General features: G+C 41.6%; 1 protein-coding gene across 3 annotated transcripts in view; it reads left to right on the top strand.

Moving 5' to 3' along the window:
* AXIN1 (axin 1) overlaps positions 1–23,639 on the top strand; it is a 221,098-nt gene that overhangs the window by 114,737 nt on the left and 82,722 nt on the right. For all 3 annotated transcript variants that reach the window (XM_082260004.1, XM_082260003.1, XM_082260005.1), the window contains one exon: positions 9,915–10,883. In XM_082260004.1, the coding sequence (XP_082116130.1) occupies positions 10,006–10,883 (878 nt within the window). In that variant the 5' untranslated portion in view covers positions 9,915–10,005. The remainder of the gene's footprint in view (positions 1–9,914; positions 10,884–23,639) is intronic.

Here is a 23,639-nt window from a genome sequence, read left to right on the forward strand (position 1 = left end):
GGGTCCCTACCATAGACAGGTTATATATTACTTTTACTTCACCCCCTACTTTATAGGTGTCTATTGCATGCCGTTGTTTTACCTTTACTTCAACACCTGTTCTTTTCCTGTCCTCTGTACCACCATAATTCCCTTGGTTCTTTGAATTGTCAGAGACGGACTTGTTGATTTATTATTGCGGTTTACTAGCCCTGAATTCTATTGCTGTAGCAGACTTTTGCTTTTGTTGGTCCTAAATAGTTATTTGGTTCTGTATTTGCAGTGCTGGGCCTCTTGTTTCATAAATATCCCGTTATCATTTATGTGCATTACTATTTTATCTGATTTTGTATCATTGATTACCAATGTCAATTTAACCGTTTCTTTGTACTACTGGAAACTGTCACCGATCCTTTCTAGTCTTTGTACATGTTTTTCTTTTCTCAATAAGAATATTATGGAATAAAATTGTACTTGGGCTCACTTAAGCTGGCATACACTAGCCGAAAAAAATCGCTCGAGCTCCTTTTCAAAAAACGAAAAATCGGCCGTGAAAGCAGACGATCGCGCAATCATGTAATGACCGAATTTCGAACGATAAATCGCTCAATGGATGTTTTTCGCTCAGTTTGTCACATATGCCGAGTGCAAACAGTTCAGCCGAGAAACACATTAACCTTTCAATTTATCGTTCGTTCGCCAGAATTTTCCAAACTGTTCCTTCGATTTTTTGGCTCTGAAAAGTTAAAAACGATTTTCTATTTGTGCCCATTACCTGGACAAAAAACAAACGATCGGACCAAATGACAGATTTTCAAACGATTTTTTCGGCTGGTGTATGTCCAGCATTATTACTTTTTTTTTTTTTTTTTTTTTAGAAAAGTGATATTACTTTGGGAGTTACCAAATTTCTCAGCAAGTGTGTTCTGTCATAACTTTATAAAATATATTTTTGCACTACCGTGCATCCTATTCCCCAGCCCCCATCATCTCGCCCAAATCATTTTTCTAAATAACTGTCCTATTATTATACAGGACTTCTATAGAGCCAACAGTTTGTGCAGCACTTTACCATAACGTGTTATATTCAATTATGTGGTGCAGTGGCTTAGTGGTTACCACTTCTTTCTTGTAGCACTGCGGTCACAGGTTCAAAGCCAGGACACTATCTGCATGGAGTTTGCGTGTTCTCCCTGTGCCTGCATGGGTACTTGGTATGCATGCATGGGTACTGCATGGGTACTCCTCTGGGTACTCCAGTTTCCTCCCACACTCAAAAGACATGCTGGTGGGTTAATTGGCTCCTCTCTTAATTGGCCCTAGTATGTGCATGTATGTGAGACCTCAGATTATAGGAACAATGTGAATGTCATGTGTAAATTGTCAGCGCTATACAAGTACCTGTAATATGTTGTTAGATCTAAACCTAGCTACTTAAATCTTGTTGTTTCCAATGTTGTTTTTCAAGCCTTTTAAATCTGCAGCTTTGATTAAAAGAATTTCCATGATCCTGCCATGAAACATCTGTGCTCGGGCACTTCCTGTTATAGGGTAACACCTGTGCTCCTGCTTTGCCAGCCTGTTACCTGTGTCTCTATGGAAGAGCACAGGCACATTGGGCAGCCACGGTCTACCGTTGTCACTGTTGGGAAGCCTGGCCAGAGCAGTGATGTGTGGCTGAGATTAACCACTTGCTGACCGCCCGCAGTGTATTTACTGTGGCAGTGTGGCTCTGTTGCGCAAAATGACGTACCTGTACGTCAGTTCGTTCAATAGCCACTAGATAGTACGATCGTGCCATGATTGGTTAGCGGGAATGTCAATCAACGGGTTTCGATGCCTGCCCACCCGCCACCTGCGATCACCCCGGGAGAGGCAGACGGTGATCTGCCTATGTAAACAAGGCAGATCGCCATTCTGACAGGGAGGAAAATGGGGATCTTGTGTTCTTGCTAAGCAGGAACACGGATATCTGTCTTCCTCCAGTCAGAGCAACCCCCCCACAGCAAGAAACCCCTAGGGAGTGGGACAGATATATATTTTTTTTATATAGCACTGATCACTGTAATAATGTCACTGGTCACCAAAAAAGTGTCAGATGTCTGATTTGTCTGCCGCAATGTCGCTGTCCCCCTTAAAATGGTTGATCGCCGCCACTACTAGTAAAAAAATAAATTAAAATGCTTTATAAATATTGCATCACTTGTAGATGCTATGACTTTTGTGCAAATCAGTTAATGTACGCTTATTGGGATTTTTTTTTTACCAAATATATGAAGCAGAATACACATTGGCCTAAATTGCTGAAAAAATTTGATTTTTTACTTGTTTTTTATTGACTGTGTTTATAGCAGAAATTAAAAAAAATATATATATATATATATTTTTTTTTTTTTTTTGTCGCTCTTTTTATGTTTAAAAAAAAAAACGCTGAGGTGATCAAATACCGATCTGAAGCGCCGTACACGCATGCCGAATGCTGGGCGACATTGGTCGGTTCAATAAAAACATTCAGGCCCGTGTGTATGCTAGCCGGTCTGACAGAAGCCGGCCGTGCATGCTGTAAAACTAGCTGCCGACTGTCTCACAATCGGGGCGCTCAGCCAATGGCTGAGAGTGCTAACCGGAGTGTTCTGGCGGGGGTGGGGGGGGGGGGGGGGAAGATCACTGTACTAATCATTAGTCAGATCATTAGTACAGCGACTCCAGCCAAAACTGACAGTTTTTTTTTTTTTTTTTTCGTTCTACCTGCTGGGTTAAACTGAAAAAAACTGTGTTCTAGGCTTTAGACGTCGGAGATTTCTTCCAGCTCTGTGACTGACTTCTACATTGTTACTCCTATTGAATGCCTATTCGTATCCATCTTTAAAGTGTAAGTCTACCCTAACACTAAAATCCCTGCATCTACAGATATCAATGATCTAACACTAGCCCTGTAAAGAAGAAATCGGTATACTTACCTTTTTTGAGGCCGATTGTACCCGATCCCACGGTGAGCTGTCAGCCACGGCTTCCCTGTGGAGGTGGGTGCAGAGGACACAGACAACGGAAGCCCCATAGTAAGTTTATGGGTGACGTCACTCCCCATTCATTTCACAGCTGTTGTTGGCCGTGTCCTCTGCAGAGCTTCCGCTGCTGGAGATCGGATTGGCTTCAAAAAAGGTATCCATACTGATTTATAGGTTCGTTTTGGATCATGGATGTCTATAGATGCAGAGATTTTAGTTTAATGGTGGACTTGCACTTTAAATACTTTTTACTTTCAAGCGCTTTTCTCAGCTGGGCAGATTGGCTCTGTTCAGTACTATTGTATATCTATTTTTATTATTTTCAATATACAATTTACCATCATCCAATCATTGATGTGTGCAGGTTGTCCATTACACCTTCACTGTGGGGTTTTTAAAGGGAACTTTCTCCTCGGATTACTTTCTATTAACTATCCATAACCTGGTCATTGTAAAGATTCTTCTCCTGTGTTCTAATATTATCACTTTACTTTTTATCTGTGATTTACTTTTCACTTGCATGAACCCCTGTCGGGTAGGCAGGTTGCCCATATTGTAATTGATCAGGAACTGCCTTTGTCGTACAATGTGTACATAATCTATTTATGATTTCTGTATTGCATGTCCAAGGCCCCAGTCTAGTCATATGCCGCCTGCCAAAGCTGGCCATACATTATACAGATTCCTTTAGATTTACCTTCGTGCAAGGGCCCTTATTAAATGGTTTTGTTAAATTTAAAGGAAAATGGTATGGCCAGCCTAGGGTTATGCTTTTGGTCACAGTGTTTTTGGAGTTCCATCTGGTCTTCTCATGGAACACAAATTAATTTTATCCTAAATATCCTTTTGTACCCCCTTATCCTGATTACTCTTGTAATTGTACTTTTGATAATTCCTTCCCCCAGTGTTCAAATGCATAATGGGGATGCCCTGACCTCTTCATTTAGCGCATATTTTAGTGTTGTGAGAAGTGCTCCTTGATCATCGAATCAAACATCCATCTCGGCTTGCCTTTGTCCAACTGTCTCATGTAATTGTTTAATTCTTTCCCCGGTGTGGGATATTTAGGGGGGAGCCCTGTCCTTGTCATGGTATCCCAATTTACTTTTAATCATCTATTCTTTTGAGAATTGTTAATTTCAATTTTTATCCCTTTATATGCTGTTCTTCAAAGCACTCTTATCAAGTGTTCAGATTCCCCAAAGTGATTCCTTTCTAATTGTATATTTGTTGAAAAATGTATAATTTCTCCACTGTTAAAAAGAAAACCCACAAGGGTCCATTTCTACCATCTCTTTCAGATGCTAGGTTGCTCTGAATATTTCCTTTCACAGCCCCTGGTGTGGTTATTTTTCCCATATATATATATATATATATATATATATATATATATATATATATATATATATATTTTTTTTTTTTTTAAGAAGCTCACCTTTTATTTTTTCCATAAAAGCAACTCTTAATTTTTCCATGTATTTTTGTTTGTTGCATTAACATTCACACTTGCATTGCTGGAAGGTGCACATTAGTTAAATGGAGTAGAAGCAGGAACGTCTAATGAACCTGCCTCGCCGTGTTACCAAGCATCTTTGGATCCCCACAGTCTGCGTTTCTGTGACTAGTGATATTTATTTTATTCTGGTGTTTAATGTGGTCAAACCAATTAAACTTGTATATACAGATCTAATTTGTTTACAATCCTGTGGTCTTTTTCTATTTCTTATGTAGGAATGGGATTTTAGTGTTTTGTTGGATGCATGGGTTTATTTGTTAGGTTTTACATTCTTTTTGCTCCTCGGGACTCGTTTGGTTGCTTTTTATAATTTTTTTTATTTAATGTATAGTAAGCAAATACAATATTGCAAGTACATGTTCTTTCCTATATAAGGATCAGTGTTTGAAGGGTATTAGAGCATTGGTTGAAATTGCTAAGCACTGTATGGGTTCTATCTCAGCACTTATTCCCTTTTTCATTCAAAGAACGTCAATGCAGAAATGGGGCTCTGTGCCGCGAGTGATTTTAGGCACCTTTTTCATTTCTGATCAACCTGTCAAAGATGGGCAGATGTTTTGTTGAGAATAATTATCTATAATTTATCTGGCAGGTGTTGATCACTGTACTACCAAACCACCTCTTGGTGTATCTTCTCTGTGGACAGGTGGATGTGGCATATGTACATTGAAGGTTTTGTTTCATTTTCTCTAGAAGAAAGGGAGAACTTGGTGCTAGAGCTGCACGATTCTGGATAAAATGAGAATCCCAATATTTTTTTTTTTTTTTGCTTAGAATAAAGGTCACTATTCTCGGCGTAACATCTTTTACATTATACAAATAAATTGGGCTAACTTTACTGTTTCGTGTTTTTTTTTTTTTTTTTAATTCATTAAAGTGTATTTTTTCCCAAAAACATTGTTTGAAAGACTTCTGCGCAAATACAGTGTGACATAAAAGATTGCAACGAGCGCCATTTTTTCTCTTTCGTTCATTGACGGACACAGCTCCTGATATTCTTAACCATTGGGTTTTACTGCCCCTATAGGAGGACGACACTAAGGCAGAAATCTGGCTACACCCATGGGCAGTCCCAAGGGGGTATACTTCCTCTCTCTGCCTTGTCAGGAGTAAGGACCTATTTTCTTACTGGGATCTTTGGTCCTGGCAATTTTTTTTTCTTTTTAGATAGAATTTTTTTTCTCGTGGATTTTTCATGTGAGATCTAAAATCAATTGCCTGACTGGGTGACAGGCTGGTTAATCTAGATCCAGTGATCACTCCGGTTTGGCCAGCGAGTGCGCACAGACCTCAGCTCTGCGCTAGGTCAGCTGCAACATAGCCCCACTGGACGGGGGCTGGCCTGCGAGTCAACGCCTCGTAAGGTCGTATATGACCTGGTTTCGGCCCGAGTCGCAGCATTCCTCCTGGCCGACAGCCCCCCATTTCGATGCTCCCCTAATGGCTCGGCGCCTTATTTTGGCAGTGGTCCTTTGGCGTGTCTCTTGGTTCAAGTGCTGATCTGCAGACCAGACTTCTAAAACAGGCCTTGACTGATCTTCCTTTTCAAGGAGATCTCCTGTTTGGAGCTACCCTGCATGACATTAAAGGTCTTATGGGGGGGAAGAGTACTTTTCTTCGATGGTTACTAAGGGCAAGGAACCTCATTGTAGACGTAGGCCTTCCTTCTTGGCTCATATGTTTTTTTTTTGTCCCTCAGGGTTGACCGTGGACAAGGCTCCTTCAGCATGAAGGTGCGCCCTCACCCGTATCAGGGGTGGGGGGACATCTTAGCTAGTTTCCGGACCCGTGGACTTCCCTGGTGCAAGGTAGGTGGGTCCACAAAGTAATTTGATCCGGCTGCAAGATTGAGTTTCACTCTGGTCCCCCGGCAAGGTTTTTTCCTTCCAACTTGCACTTGTCCTTGGACTGCTTACAGGGCCAGTTTGGGGTGGTACAAGAACTGGTACTTCAAGGGGTGATTGTCCCAGTTTCCGACTTCGGAACGTTTCAGGGTTTTTACTCAAACCTGTTCACAGTTCTCAGGAAGGAAGGCAAAGTGCGTCCAATCCTGGACCTCAAGGCGCTAAACTGCTTTGTGTGGTTCGGAAGTTCAGAATGGAGTCCATTCGAACGCTGGTGGCATCCCTGCATCAGGAGAATTTCCTTACCTCTATCAAAATCAAGGATGCCTACCTTCACATTCCAGTAAGTGCCAGTCACCAGCGTTTTTCTCTGCTTTGAGAGAGAAGCATTATCAGTTTGGTCTCGCCTCTGCTCCTCGGGTCTTCAGAAAAGTGTTAGCCCCGGTGCTAGCCTTGTTACACCAACGGGGGATCGCAGTACTGGTCTACTTGGGCCATCTCCTTCTGCAAGCGGGGTCTCCTTTGCTCTGGTGGAAAATCTGGAGTTCACTATGCAAACTTTGCTGGAGTTCGGCTGGATAGTGAATTTTCAGATGTCTGCTCTGGTTCCGTCCACGAAGCTGGACTATCTGGGCCTGACTCTGGACTCGGCCTTAGCCAGAGGGCTCCTTCCTCTGGACTCGGCCTTAGCCAGAGGGCTCCTTCCTCTGGACATTGGAGCTGGAGCAGAGATGATTCAACATGATCACCTGTACCTTACCTGATTAGTAAGTCATAATCATCCTGATCACTGAAGGATCGATAAGGTGGGGTAAGATTGCTCGCTCCACTAATCCTGTGTATGTCCACGCCATTGAGACGGTCTTAATAAGGTGAATTCACTGCTATATCTTAAGGAAGAACTATATGAGGAATACACTATTCATGTTTCGAGCATTGATGACAAGAGGGATATGGACAATTACTATTACCTACAGAAGGAGAGGTGTTTTTTCCGATCCCTGCATTAACAGTGAACCTTCTTAGGAAGTCTGTGGATAGGCGAAGGCAGCCTCTCCTATACCATTTGTTATACATTATAGTGCCTAATGCTGGTCCAGGGTCCATCCAGGAGGATCCCCGGGGCCGATTTGTGCTGCAACTCTAGTGTTTCTTTAAGGGAGTTATCCCCCTTGTTAAACACAAGCTGTGATCCATACAGTTGTTTGTAGCACACATAGTTATTACAGTCCGGACATATTGAACAGTTGACAACATTGGTTTTTATGGTGGGTAAGGGAAGTTGTTGGTGCACAGTGTGACATTTATGAGTTAAAAACTCTTTTGTAAAGCATTTTTGATACATTAAATACATGTTTTATATCCAAACCATTAAGGGTCCTTTCGCAGTATCCGCTGTCCGGCGCTGTCTGTTCTCTGCTCAGCGGGGGATCGATCCGCTGATGGCAGCTCCCTCTCCGCTCTGTGTAGCTGTCAGATCCCCGCTGTCCCCTATGGGGGATCCCATCCGATCCGATCCGCTGGACGTATGGAAAATGGGGTTTCCATCCGTCCGGATTTCATGGACAGGATTGGAATCGGATAGCAGCTGGTGTCAGCGGAGATGTCTCCGCTGACATCCGCTGCCCCATAGGGATGCATGGACGATCCGATCAGGTCCGCTAAAAAACTGACAGGCAGATCTGATTGGATCATTCATGTGAAAGGGGCCTTGGTCTACTGTCTGCCAAAATAACAGCTTGGTCATCCATTGAGGGAGCTTTACTCTCACTTGGATTCAACCAATTTCCTTTTTTTCCTGTATATGTAAACCCTCACCTTTTTAATTTAAAATAGAAGTGAAGAGCCAAACCAACGTGTATAGATGTAAAAAAAAAAAAAACTTTTTTTCCCCTCCTGTTTTATAAGTGATCACATCCTCTCAGTTACATAGGAGCTGGAGGAGAGGAAACGGCAGTACACTGACCTTCCCAGTGAATGGCTGGGTAGGGTGAGGGGAGGGGGTGTTAGGACAAGTCTGATCCTTGGAGGAGAGTACACTGAGTTCCCAGCACAGCTAGAGAACTGAGCATGATGTGCTCTCCTGCTTAGTATGGTCAGTTTTTAAAAGGAAATGGATGGACTGGCAGGAAGACCACGCTTTTCACACAAAGGTAGCAAATATGAAGAAAACAGGAGGCTTTCTCATACAAGCACATGGTACAGCAGGCACAAATCAGGAATATGAAATGTTGGATTTACAAATCCCTAACTATTCCCAAGTCGATCCAAAATTAAATGAAAAGTTTAGGATTCTTATATACATTCTAACCGATGGAAATTCAGATTAATTTGCTATTTTAGCAACTTGTTTCTCATTTCGACTCATTCACGGAGAATGGAGGTGTCTTCCTTTTTTTTTTTTTTGTAGAGACAATGCATTCAATATTAGTCAGCAGCATTTGTTAACTTACTGAGCAAAGTGTTATTGATAGTATAAACTTTTTGTGCATACATGTGATTTTTACCAGTCATTTCTTAACCCCTCCACTAACTAAGTTTTTATGAGCTGTGATCTGACTGATCTTGTAGTCTGATTAATTATTTTTGGTGTTCTGTGGCTTTCCATATTTAGTTGTAAGAAGTGTTTATTACTGCTCTCCTCTTTCATTCCTATGCTGTGGCTCTTAAGTATTGCTTGTTTTATTAGTTTGAGAGAACAGCAAGTTGGTTGTGTTTGATGGTCCCAGTGACCAGCCACAATTTATATTTAGATGAAAGACTTCGAGTTCCAGTTTCCTAGAGGGAAGGAGAACAGTGTTTATTTCTGTGTTTAAACGCACAGTTGAAGGTGTGAATACAGATAGCATCTGGAGATCGTGTTTGTGCCTCTCCTCTCCTCTCTTCCCTTCCTCCTAATCTTTCTTTTCTTCTCTCCCCCTCTTTTTATCTTCTCTCCTTTCTTTCTCCTAGCCCCAGTTTTCCACTTTAACATTTCTCTCCCCTTTTCTCTCATCTCGTCCTCCTTTTTTTTCTTTTTCTCTCCCCCCCCCCCCCCCCCACACACACTTTTCTCTTTTTCTCATCTCTCCCACTTTCTCATCTCCCCTCTTCTGACACTTGCCCCCATTCGATCCTGCTCGTAAAATCCAGATGGATGCTGGTCCTATTTTCCATTCGTCTGGCAGATCAGATTGGATTGGCGGCCGTTTCTACCTGAATTCCCCATAGAGGAGAGTGGGACTGTGTCCGTATCCACTTTGCACAGCGGAGCAGACAGGACCTGTTATCCGCCTGCTCAGCGGGGACCAGCGGATCAATCACCCCCCCCGCTGAGTAAGTGGAATCCACAAGACAGGCACCCCATGTGAAAGGGGCATTCGCTACATTTTGGTGTCTATTTAAGCAGCCTTCTTCCTGCACAATTTTCCGAATTTAATTGGAAAGCTGTTAATCCTAGATGAGTTGTATTAAATACAAATAGACTCCTTTATTATATATTTTGTGATCTTATTGCATGTGCCTTTTATATGTTTATATTAATTAAAAATTCTTTGTTGCTAAATTGTTTTTCTTTTTAATCTACAGGACGCAAATGTTTTACAGGGACCTCTGTCTCGAAATGTACAAGTTTTGAAAACATACATTAATCACAACTTTGTAGTCAAACGCCGTCAAGATGAGTGTCCAAGGGAAAGGTTTCCCTTTGGACCTAGGGGGAAGCTTTACTGAAGATGCACCGAGGCCCCCAGTACCTGGGGAGGAAGGAGAACTGGTCATAGCAGATCCAAGGCCGTTCATCCACAGTTACTGCTCTGCAAAAACTGATGGGATCAAAAATGAGACTTCAACAGCAACGCCGAGACGTTCCGACCTTGACTTGGGCTACGAACCCGAAGGCAGCGCTTCACCCACTCCACCATATTTAAAATGGGCTGAATCTTTGCATTCTTTGTTGGATGACCAGGATGGGATTAACTTGTTCAGAACTTTTTTGCAACAAGAGAATTGTGGGGATTTGCTCGATTTCTGGTTTGCGTGCAGTGGCTTTCGGAAGCTGGAGCCTAGTGACTCCAAGGTGGAAAAAAGGCTCAAACTGGCCAAAGCAATTTATAAAAAATACATTCTAGACAATAACGGGATTGTCTCCCGGCAGATCAAACCAGCAACAAAAAGTTTTATTAAAGATTGTGTGCTGAGGCAGCAGATTGAAACGGACATGTTTGACCAGGCCCAAACGGAAATCCAGTCCATGATGGAGGACAATACTTACCCTGTATTCCTTAAATCGGATATCTATTTAGAATATACTACAATAGGTGGGGAAAGTCCTAAGCTCTACAGTGACCATAGCTCGGGTTCTGGAACAGGGAAAGGTCCAGCTGGATATTTGCCAACTCTTAACGAAGATGAGGAATGGAAGTGTGACCAAGCGGTGGATAATGACTGTGAAAGAGAATCTGTTTCTTCTAACGTAATTAATCAGAAACTCATTTTAGAAGCTGCATCTCATTGTCCAGCACCATCTAGACGCCTGAGTGATGGAAGAGAGTTTAGGTATGTGTGCATTTGGACTTTTACGGGTTTTTTTTTTGAGTTGTTGCTATTTTGTATTCTTGAGCACTCAATTATTTAGAGACCATTCAAGGCAAAACAGCAGTATCTTTCTGAAGGCGCCACAAACAATCAATACTCAAGGTACCTTGCCAGTACATCCCCAATGCTCCTGCCTTTCTCACTGCCAGCACTTATGGTACTACCTACCTCGTACTTATGTGTATCATACGACTTGTGATGTTTTCCTCTGTGACAGTGCTCGGGTCTAACAGCTATTCTTTGGGCCCGAGCACTGTCACATGACTAAGGGAAGGACACTGCCAATTCCTGTAGTGTCCAAGGCACAGAAATTTATAAATTCCAAATATTTTTTGCGAACAGTTATGTACTGTATACTGAGTCTTTTTTTTCATAACTATGCAACCCAGACATTGGTGGCCCAGTCTAATTTTCAAGTCAATGCTATGATTGTTTGCTTAGTTATTTTTCATGACAACGTTGTGTTTCAAATGAACCTATAATTCAACAATGTGGAACCCTGAAATTTTTATCCATTCGCAGCATTGTGCTATGTCCCAGTCTGACCAGGTGGTGGTTCTCAGACCCTTGCTTATAAGCCTTCAATTCAGGATCGGTTCTGTGTGGGGAAGATGCAGTGATTATAGAGGCAGCCAATCATTTGAAATACAAGGAAGTTACTGTGAAATAATATTTTTATTATTTTAGGGTTGCAAATAAAGCAGAAGTTCACCTTTTATAACATCTTAACCTGTTATACCCATAATCGGGGTGTAACATGTTATGAAAATGCAAGGCCCCTGCTCCCCCGCTTTGAGACCTAGCGGAGAATATTCTCACACCCCCCCCCCCCCCCCCCGTGTTCTGTGAATGGAAAACTACGCCTTGTTGGCTTGTAGTTCTCAATGAACCACCGCAGCGTTGTGAGCACTGTGGTAGCTCATTGATTAATTCTTCCTGTCAGCATGTATTGGCTTGCTCGTACGAGGTACGAGGTACGAGCAAGCCAATACTGACAGGTTTGCAGGAGACCTGCATGGCATCAACAATCTGATCGCTGGTGCAATGCTTTCCAGGCTTCTGCAACAAAAAAAATAAATGCACTTTTTTTTTTAACCTGCAACAAAATGTGCATTTATCCTTTAAAGTACAATCCAAGCCTAAACATAAGTAGTTCTAAAAATGTTCCCTCCTCCTCCTAATACCTATGCCGGCTAACCTGTAGTCCTAAAAATGCTCCCTCCCTCTCCAAACACCTATGCTGGTTATCCTGTGTATATAAAAAAAAAAAAAGTTATTTACCTACCTATTTTCAGCCCTCTGTTGTCTGGTCTTGTGTTTTCTTGTGTCAGCCAGTGGCAGTTGCAGGGGAGTGGAGAGAGCACTTGACAATCGCTGGAATTCTAGTAGCAGTGATTTAAATCCGTGGGCTCCCATGTCTTAGCCGTTGGTGCTCCCCTGCAGCTGCTTCTGTCTGACACACGGGTGCCGTATCACGTAACCAGACCAGAGAAGGCTGAAGATAGGTAAGTATATACCTCTTTTTTATTTTTTACACAGGTTAGCTAGCAAAGGTGGTAGTAGGGAGAAGGAACATTTTTAGGACTACTAAAAGCGGAACTTTACCCATAACTTAAAAAAAATTAATGTTCTTTAGCAAGGAACATACATTCCGCATTATTAACCACTTGCCGACCAGCCGCCGTACATTTACTGCGGCGGGTCGGCTCGTTCCAGAGAAGCAACGTACCTGTACTTCGCGGCGGGTCTTCAGTTTTAACTTCGCAGACCGCTGTGCTGTCAATAAACACAGGGCTCCTGTGTTCCTCCTATTTAGGAACACAGGTCCTTGTGTTCATTCCATAAGCCCATCCCCCACACAGAAAGCCCCCCCTAGGGACACATTTAACCTTTGATCATCTCCCCTGGTGTTAACCCCATCCCTGCCAGTGTCAGTACAGTAACAGTGCATATTTTTAGCACTGTAGTAATGTCGCCGGTCCCCCCAAAAGTGTTAAAAATATCAGGGGTCTGATCTGTTCGCCGCAATGCTGCAGTCCCGCTAAAGATCGCCGCCATTACTAGTAAAAAAATTAATAAAAATGACCTAAATCTTTCCCCTAGTTTGTAGATGCGATAACTTTTGCGCAAACCATTTATTATACACTTAGGGGATTTTTTTTTACCAAAAATATGTGGCAGAATACAAATTGGCCTAAAATGATGAAAAAATTGGATTTTAATTTTTTTTTTTTATTGGATAGGTTATACAGCAGAAAGTAAAAAATATTGTTTCTTTTTTTCCAGAATTGTCATTGTCATATTTTGTTTATAGTGCAAAAAAAAAAAAAAAAATCGCACAGGTGATCAAATACCACCAAAAGAAAGCTCTTATTTGTTGGAAAAAAAGACATCAATTTTATTTGGGTACAGCGTCGTACGACCACACAGTTGTCAGTTAACCACTTTCAGACCGGTGGATTTTGTCCCTTAAAGACCAGGCCCTATTTTGCGATTCGGCACTGTTAATTTAACGGACAATTGTGCGGTCGTGCGGCGCTGCACCTAAATACAATTGACATCTTTTTTTCCCCCACAAATAGAGCTTTCTTTTGGTGGTATTTGATCACCTGTGTGATTTTTTTTTTTTTTTATTATTTTTTTGCAATATGAACAAAAAAAATTTAGCAAAAAAAATATATATATTTTTCACAATCTGCTATATAACATTCCCAAACAAAAACAAATTTAAAATCAAAATTTTTTAATATTTTAGGCCAATTTGTTTTCTGCTACATATTTTTCGTAAAAAAAAAAAAAAAAAAAAAATCGCAATAAGCGTATTTTGATTGGTTTGCGCAAAAATTATTGCGTCTACAAACTACGGGAAAGATTTGTCATTTTTATTATTTTTTTTTTTACTAGTAATGATGGCCATCTGCGATTTTTTTTTTTTTTTTTTTTTTTTTTTGCGCGACTGCGACATTGCGACGGACAGATCGGATCCCTTACTGACATTTTTGACACTTTTGGGAGTACCAGTGACATTACTACAGTAATCAGTGCTAAAAATATGCACTGTTACTGTAATAATGACACTGGCAGGGAAGAGGTTAACAGTATAGGTGATCAAGGGGTTCAATGTAAGCCTAGGGGAGTGATTTTTACTGTGGGGGGGCTTGTGAAGGATCACATAGTCTCTGTGATTATCCAAGGGAGGACGGACGGATGGCTGTGTTTACATCAGCCGTCCGTCCTTCTCTGTCAGCGGGGGGAGATCGGGGGTGTCAGGTGGCAATCGGAGCCGCCTGACACCCGCACTGGCTTCCCCGCTGACGATCGGGGCTGGAGCACGGCGGCGTGCACTCGCCCCCCTAGCTCCTCCCAGGCAAATTAAGTTTATTAATGTGATTCTGCCTGGGAGAGCCACTTTGCCGACGTAAATCTACAGTGCATAGTCAGCAAGTGGTTAAAAAGGTTGTAAACCTCCGAATTTAAAAAAAAAAAAACCTGAAAGACAAACACATAATGAGCTAGTATGCATCGCATACTAGCTCATTATGAAATAACCCTGATTTCCATCTGTCAAGCGGATCAGATTCCCCATAGAGGACAGCGGGGATCTGACAGCCCAGTCTCTGCACACAGCAGAGACAGAGCTGTTATCTGCCTGCTCAGTGGAGATCGGCGGATTGATCCCCCGCTGAGCAGAACGGCTCCGTCGGCGGACCCTAATACTAACATCGAATTCTTGCTAACTGCATTCTACTAAACGTAAAATGTTTTTTGTACGATTCTGAAAAAGCTTCCTGTCTGTATAGGCATGTATCGTAATTTTTTCCTGTTTCCGACCATACGTGGTCTTTGTCTATCGGTTTTTAGCTGACGCATTCTGTATTGAATAGACAATTGTCGTTTTCTAGGCTAGCAAACGAGAAGTTTCCGTGTTTGTTCCTTTGGATATTGTTGGACGATCCGTCGTGATCGACTGTCGAAAAGCGGTTTACTAACAATCAGATTATCGTGCGATCAATCCAAAAGCGATTTTTATCATCCGATTATTTGATCGTGTGTACGCGGCATTAGCGTGGTGAAGCTATGGAGTTCTTTCCTGCATGACCTACTAATGGTAAAAACAACAATGGCAATAAAAGAATTGGTTGATTTTCTTGCAGCAGCTCTCCGAAGTTTTTAATACTAAATATTTTGATTCTGAAAATTGACCTGACTACTTTTAAGTGGGTAAGTCTCGGTTCACACTTGTGCGATGCGGGAAGGCTGCGAATTTGCAGCCTGTTCCCGCATCGCATCCGCACATCTGGCAGTTCACACTGCCATATGCGATAAGCAGGGGGTGTCAATGAAATGTTAACGACACCCCCAGTTTGAACGCATATCGCAGTGCGATCTGACAGTTCGCACAGGATCGGATCGCACAAGTGTGAACCACTGTGCGATCTGATCCTGAGGCGGCTGAAAAAGGTCATGTGCCAGTTTGGTGCGGATTCAGCCATACAAAGTATATGGCTGAATTTGCATCCGCACATCCGATTGCATGTAATGAAGGAGCAGTGCGCTCCGAATTACATGCGATCGCCGCAGCCGCAATAATGTGAACCGGCACTCAAGAATGACTTTTTGACAAGGATTTTTGCTGTGCCTCTCTGCTGGACCATTATGGCAGGAATTATGAAAGATTGATATGAGGAGTCTTTTTTTTTTTTTTTTTTAAAGATTACAATGGAACTGTAGTTCTGCTGCTCTTGTCGTCATGTGAAGGTGAACAGCATATTTGCACGAAATTACAGGACTAACCTGGCTGTTTGCCCATCTGATTGATTAGAGTTGCATTGCGACCCTCTTCTCTGGATCTCTTTTTAATATTAGGAGAGACATCCTAGCATTTTTTCAATCAAATTTAATTGTGTTCTAGTTATTAAACTACAAAAAGGTTGTCAACCTCAGACGTAAAATATGAGCAAAGCATATCCCTCTATAGTGTGTACATGTCTAAATCCAGGGCACTAAGTGACACTTTTGTTTGCTGCTTTGTTCCTCTGCTATCAACATGAATCTGACAAGTTTTCCTGACACCAGGAGAAAAATGGTGACAGGGTGGGAGCTCCAGCAGATTGACAACCTCAGCTCTGTTCCTGTAAACTGTGTGGAGGGGGTGTGTCCCGTTTCTCCAATCAGCAGTCAGAGGTCTCCTCACTGAGCTCTGCAGAGTTTAACTTTAGCTCTCCACCCCCTTTTTTCTGAACTTTTAGACCAGCTTTAATGATAAATACACATATATATGTGTTTTGTAAAATACAAATGCTAACTACATCTGTACTATTGTATTTAAAAACTTTTCAATAAATGTTTTTAATCAGAAAAATTTGACACTTTATACAGCTGTAGAGAAGAGAAGACTTCTGATAGACATGTACAACTTATGTAGGAAGATTTGTTTTATCTCTGTGTATTACCTGAGACCAGTCACTTTACTGGGTATATGTAAGGCCCCTTTCACACGATTGGACTGATCGGGTCCGCCTGTCCGTTTTTCAGGCGGACCTGGGCCATCCATTGTCTTCTATGGGGAGGTGGACATGTCCGCTGACACCCGCCTGGCATCCGATCTGCCAAAATCCGCTGAAAACAGACGTATGGCGATACGTTCGCCATTCACCCAGTCAGATCGGATGGACACGTACATGTAGTCCTTTTCTAGCCAACCGCCTCATAGAGGAGAGCGGGCTTTGTCCTTGTCCACTCTGCATAGTGGAGCGGACAGGACCTGTCATCCGCCTGCTCGTCAGGGATCAGCGGAGAGATACCTTTCTGAGCAGAGGGATTCCGCTCAGACAGATCCGTCTTGTGTGAAAGAGGCCTAAGGGCTTACAACCACTTTAAAATGTTGCTAAATTTACTTAGAAATGGAATTACTAGAGATGCACCAAAGTTTCAGCCGCTGAAACCTATCTGCTGAAAATGGTGTTATCTGCGTTTTTCCGAAAATTATTTTGCCATGATTTTACTGTGCTTACTCATGACTCAAAATCCAGATCAAAAACGTAACATGGGTGCATTATTAATGGGTTCTTGCTGCATTTTCAATGCATTTTAACGGGGAGGTGTGTTTCTTGTGCGGCATTTAAATTCATGATCTTAATTAAAAAGTTGAATATAATACAATTGTGTGTGTGTGTATGTATATATATATATATATATATATATATGTGTGTGTATATGTATAATTTTTTTTTTTTTTTTTTTTTTAACTGTGATTTTCATCTTCGGCACCAACATTTCCATTCTGTGAACCTCTAGGGATTACCATTGTTTAGGCCACAGAAATTTGAAGACAGACCTTTTAATAATTGAGTTGAATGTCTATACTAAAGCAGTGTTTCACAACCTTTTTCAGTCAAGGCATCCTTTAAAAATTATGAACAATCTTGAGGCACCCTTTAAATATTATGGACAGTCTCGAGGGCGAGGCACCCCATTCTAAAATGTAAAAACTATTCTAATTGTTTTACATAATGCAGCAACATCTACAAGTCTAAGTAGGACGCCCAACATTAGAGGTGATTATTCTTCCAAAGCAAATCTACTATTGCAAACTGGTACTGATTAGTATTCCAATGATTCTCTTCTCTTTCTGTTTTTCTCCATCACTCAGCTAATGTGACCCCAACGCTGATGGCGAGGGGCAGAGGAGGGTCAAACAAGGATGCTGTGCAGACAACTGACCTCCTTATCAACTGATCATGCCAATGGTCGTTAGGACAGCTTGAAGGTTGTAATGGTGCACAATAAAAACCTGTGGTTTTGTGCAACTAAAAGGCAGGCATCATCTACATGATGCTTTGTGTAAACTTTTTGAGCAATTTTTAGGCACTCTGCCAAGGCACCCCGGAAGGAACCTCAAGGCCCCCAGGGTGCCTGGGCACCCTGGTTGAAAAAGGCTGCTCTTAAGGTCTATTCTAGTGCTAAGAAATTTTTCAAACGCTTCCCTTGACGCAAGAAACCTGTAAAATCACAGCCACAAAATAAAGCGCAGTCTCATAACAAGATGTAACAGGTGCACACTAATTCAATCACCTCTTTTATTATTCCCTGCTTGCTGTACATTATTAATGACAAAATGTAAACCATCTGCGCACAGACAGCAGGGAGCATTACATTACATGACCCCACTGTCTCATGAACAACACACAGGATTTCATAGGGACCACTTCACCAGCAGTTACAAAATGAATAGTATACATAGCAATATTGGCAATATACCAAATGTATTCAATAATACCTTTCTCACTTCAACCTTACTACATATTTTAACCAATTCATCTCTCGCATCTGTACCATGGGGACCAGAGCATATTTTTTACATTTCTGACTAAGACAAAGTATATATCATTGTTAGTATAAGTAAGGCTTTCCTGATACTGACTTGCTAATTTGATTTTATTTTTTATGAAATCTGTAGACAAAAGCTGTAACAAAATAGATAAAAAGTATACATTTTATTTTGCTTTATTTAAATTTACACTGAAATTATGATTCTGGTACAAAGCATTTTTTTTTCAAAAACTCCATACAAACAAACTTGAAATATTAATGGTTAGAAAAGTAGAAATAAAAAAAATTAGCAGGAAAGAAAAGGGAGAAGGCGAAGGTGTTAATTTGGTCTGATTAGGGTAAACTAAAGATCAAATGGGAACACATTTTATTTAAAACCTGGGCACAGGTTCACTTTAAAGTAGAATTATAGCTGCAGCACCAAATCATAAGTCCATCTGCACTTAGATTTCTTCTAGCCTAAGCCCCCCCCCCTTTAAAAGGCCCACAGATATACTGGTTGATCCTGCCAGTGAAGTCTACCTAGTGCAGCTCCCTTTGATGGGGTGGCAATGTTGCTGCACAGCTCCTGGTTTCAGAGACCGGTGTAAACCGTATGGGTAAGTGTTTTATTAAAAAGAATCTCACTTACAATGTAGTAGTGCAATGTAGGCGCATCGATAAACATCAGGATAAAAGTAGACAGCACAGCGATCTCCACTAAGATGAAGCGAGCCGCACGGTGCTCAGAACACTTAAAATACTTACCAATACGGTTTACACTTAGAGTTATCTCTCTTCTTTGTATGTGATTCCCTGGATGGTTTATCTGTGGTGTTGGACCCGGGATTTTGTGCTAACCTCTGCTGCTGATATACTTTGGATGGATCGGCAATCCATGTTCCTGCTCATTAGACCTGCTGGTAATACAGGGGTCTAATTTTGAGGTGAGTGTGTGTGCTCTTGGTGAAGGGGATCAACACTGGATGTAGCCTTTCTTTCTCAGCACTTGGTGTGGATTCTGCTTATCAGTTATTATTTATTTACATCCTCTCGCTTGGATCTTGGGACTTTTTACCTTCTTCATATGGACTGCGCCTTCATTTATCATTTGCTTCGTTTATTATTTGCTTAGTTATAGATCTGCGCTGCACCAATTTTTTTGTATAAGCCTTAATATAGGTTTACCTATAGGTAAAACTTAAAGATGGAAGTTTACTCCCTCTTGAACAGCACTCTACTTAGAACTGAAACTTTTCAGGTGAAGTAGTTAATGTTTTTATTTGAAACGCCCTGCCAGTAGAGGAAAAAAACTTGAAATGACAACTAAACTAAAAAAATGTGTTTGGCGATGATGTCTCTGTGACATTTGCTGTTTTCTTTTCCTTGAAAATGTTTTGGGTTTGCCATAATCAGATGCCTGTTTGCCCAAATTAAACTTCCTTTCCAGGAGCAAACTATTTTGACCTAATAAATTCTATCAGCCATGCATGATTTTCACATTCATACCATGCATTATTGTTGCAAGCTGCCATGGGGGCTAAAGATCAGTAGGGTATTCCTATCTAAACATTTTCAGTAGGTTCAGAGAGGTTTGAACGAATTGGCTTTTGGAGGATAAGATCTGGCTGCTCATTCCCGGTCTTCAGAATTGCTAAACTCACAGTAAGCCCCCGTTCACATAGGGGCGACGCTACTTCGCACCGCGACCTCCGAGGTCGCGGTGCGAGCGGCGCGCCGCTACCTCGGAGCAGCCGCCACGGACTTCATAACATTGAAGTCTATGGCGATCGCCTCCGGGTCGCCCCAAAGAAGCTCCGGACCCTTTTTCTAGGTCGGAGCGACTTGTGTCGCTCCTATTAGAACGGGTCCGCAGCTTCCCTATGGAAGGCGACCTGCGGCGACCTGTGAGGCGACCAGGTCGCCCCAGTGTGAACCGGCACTTAAAGTGATATTAAAGTGTTTGTATCCCTCAAAAAAAAATAATAATAACAAAAAAACTTAGTGATTTTAAAAGTTTTTTTTTTTTTCTTTTTCTTTTTTTTTTAATAACATGTCATAACTCACCTGCTCTGTGCGGAGGTTTTGCACAGGGCAACCCCAATTCTCCTTCTCAGGTCCTTCGCTGGCTCTCTTGGCCCCTCCCACTTCTTGCAGACTGCCCCCACAGCAAGCAGCTTGCAATGGAGGCACCCGAGCAGGCTCGGCCCCTCCCCCTCCCCTTCTCTCATCATTGACTCGCTGTCTGTGAATGACAGCAGCGGGAGCCAATGAGGGAGAGTCCCCAGAGAGCTAAGGTTCTCGTGCATCTGGCTGGATCAAGATGGGAACTGAGGAGGCTGCTGCACAAAGGGGTTTTTTTTAACCTTCATGGATCTCTAGTGGCGCTTATGCCTCGTTTCCCCTGAGCGTAACGGTTCGGGTCGGTACAGTTTGGAAGGGTTAGAATGGTCCGGCCTATTCAGGTGAGTGTTTCCACTGCAAGTCGGACCGCGAGGGGCCATGCAGGGTTCACCCCAAACGTGGTGTTTGTTTTGTCCTTCCGTTTGACGTGAGCATTGACGTTTTCCTGTCCACTAATCAGTGGAATGTATCGTGTGACGCCAGTAGCTCCGCCCTAACCGTACCGTACCATTTCCTATGGCCCTACATCTGAAGGAGGACCAGGAATGGTGCGGTTTGGTTTGGTTGTATGGGCCACTTTCATAATGGAAACACTCAAAATAGAGTACCGTACCAAAACGAGGCATTAAAGTCCAAGTAGGTCCGGGCGTGTGGAACACATGCCATACTTCCTGACTTCTCCTAATGGGTTTGGACTTAGTCACCACAGCACTGCCTCACAGGGAAATGAAGGCAGGGGTTACCATGTAGAGTATACAATTTCTGACAATGACTGGGTTTTGATGGCAGTTTCCAGTGACATTTCTGTGGGTGCAGTACTCAAAGCAGAACTAATCTCTCTCAATCAACATTAACAATTTTCAATTCTTATGCTACTAGCGTTTGTAAATGGATACGATGTTATGTTGTGTTTTTAAACTTTTTTTTTTTTTTTTTAAACCCATTTCTTTAGTTGCTTCCTAGTTCCTGGCCTAGGTGAAGATGTCACATCCCCGTAGTCTTCATGAACCCTTTTTTTCCCCCCTTTCATCTGGAGGAGGGACTTTCTTAGCTAATCACAGCCTCCTGCATGCCTGAGCTAAGGGCAGATGGATTGCAAGAAGTAAATGCTACATTAATCATCTGCCCTTACTCAAGATGACCCCGGCTGAAAAGGCTAGGGGAGCGTTTTTCAAAGTGATTTCTCAACGAAATGGAGACATGGATGGATTGGTGCATTTGCTATGAATGTAAAACATTTTTTAAATGGTGTTTTTAGTTCATATTCCTAATATGTGCCTGACGTACCATGTACTTGTACAAGAAAGTATCCTGTTCTTTTTGTATTGCTTCCTTCACGTGAAATCCCTGGTGTTCCTGCCAGTCCCCTTGCTTTCCTATTAAAAACTGACCACACTAAGCTGGAAAGCACACTGAGGTTAGTTCTCTAGCTATGCAGGGAACTACTCCATTGATCAGACTTATCCTGACACACACCCATTGCACAGCTATTCACTGGCAATCTCAGTGTGCTGCTGCTTCTCCACCCCCCAGCTCCTTTGCAGCTGAGAACAGGGAATGTGATCATTTATTTTAAAAAATGGAAAAAACGTATTTATAATGTGTGTGTTTTATATATATAAAACTGTTTTGCCTTGCATCTATATTTTAAACTGGGCTGTTTTCACTTTAATTTCCACTTTAACGTTCAAGCTACAGTGGGTACCTAGCACAGGGTAGGTACCCTCTGGGTTTGAATTGTTATGATAGGTTTTAAGACAGTCCTGCCTGAGAACAGATAGATTTTCCCCAAGTCTCAAGGAAGCTATGGATATGAACTTATCCCCGCATGAATCAATCTGTGACCTTTTTCTACAGAGAAAAGGGAAACTGGCAGTCATTTTTTCAGATTTGTGAAAGATCTAGTAATGTTAATTGGCATCCTGTTGTCAGCTCCTACGTGGCCCAGTTATCATAAGAGACCGCTGGTCGATTGCATTTCCAGTGTTTATTGGACTGTGTGTTTTTATCTTAACCCATTGCTACCAGTTTTTTTTTTTCCCTGTTGCTATTAGCTCATAAAGCAAACCTGGTTGAACTTTTATGATTATTCTTTGACCTTTGATTCATTTGCTGCTGTTGATTGACTGTAAATTGACAGTAATTTAACTTTGTGGTGTTTATTTATTTTTTTACCTGTACTGCAATTGCATACGTGCTAAGAGTATGTAAATCACAGCAGTTCATTTAAATGCTAAACGATGCTTGTTGTCAGTTTTACATAGAGAGTGGCTCTCTTTGTGTTCCCATTTGCAACTGTAAATGAATAGATGTTGATTGACAATCTTTAAGGCCACCTGTTTTTATACAATGCATTTTCACGAGCATTCATACATTTTCCCTGAAGAAGAAAATGTATTTCATTATTTTACATTATTCATATTGCACAGATTTTCCCACTTGACGATGTTAAACCTCAAGTTAACTTTTTAAAATTTTCCATCGCGTTTTGCTTTTTATTTCCACTCACTTCATTATTTATTTATTTATTTTTTTGTAATCTTTATTTGAAATATATTAAACCCAAAACCAAAAATGTAATATATTACGGCTTACCAATCATTAGATGTGATGGCTGCATTAGTTTTATTTTTTAGGCCTTTTCCTGTCTGTTCCTCCCTGGTAATCCGGCCAGTGCCGGACCACCTATATTATACAGACACTATTCTGGACGAAGGAGCACAGGGGGCAGATTTGGACAGCAGCATTGTCAGTCTGGGGGGAAGGGATTGTTAGAAGTACTAGCCGATTTTAATACAGTAACAAATTGATGCCAAACTCCAGCTAATAATTTCTCATCAGTTACAGCAGTTTTTTTTCCTTTTGGGAAAAAGATTTTACATAAAAGCTGATCATTTTAAGCACCCCTGCCAGTGTTAAACAGTCTGTCTCATCCCTATAATTGCAAGAGAGCTTTTCTGTTGGAAAACACTTAGTGGCTGGATTACCAGATGAAAATAAAAAAAGCCTAAAAATTATTCTAATGCAGCCATCACATCTAAGAATTTGTAAGTTGCAATATGATTGCTTTTGGGTTTAATACTGCTTTAATATTTTCTTCAATTTTTATTGCAGGCTTATCAAAAGTATACAGTAGTACAAGTGCACCTAGTCCGCCCACGCAGAGGCTATGACTGGCAACATAAAGAACATAAATATACGTACACAGCAAAGGCGACTTCTCAAACAGGCACATTAAACCTAAAGAAAGCATATATGTATTTTGGGGAAAACACTAAAACT

This window comes from Pelophylax lessonae, assembly GCF_965119305.1.
Source record: "Pelophylax lessonae genome assembly, chromosome: 6".
NCBI lineage: Eukaryota > Metazoa > Chordata > Amphibia > Anura > Ranidae > Pelophylax > Pelophylax lessonae.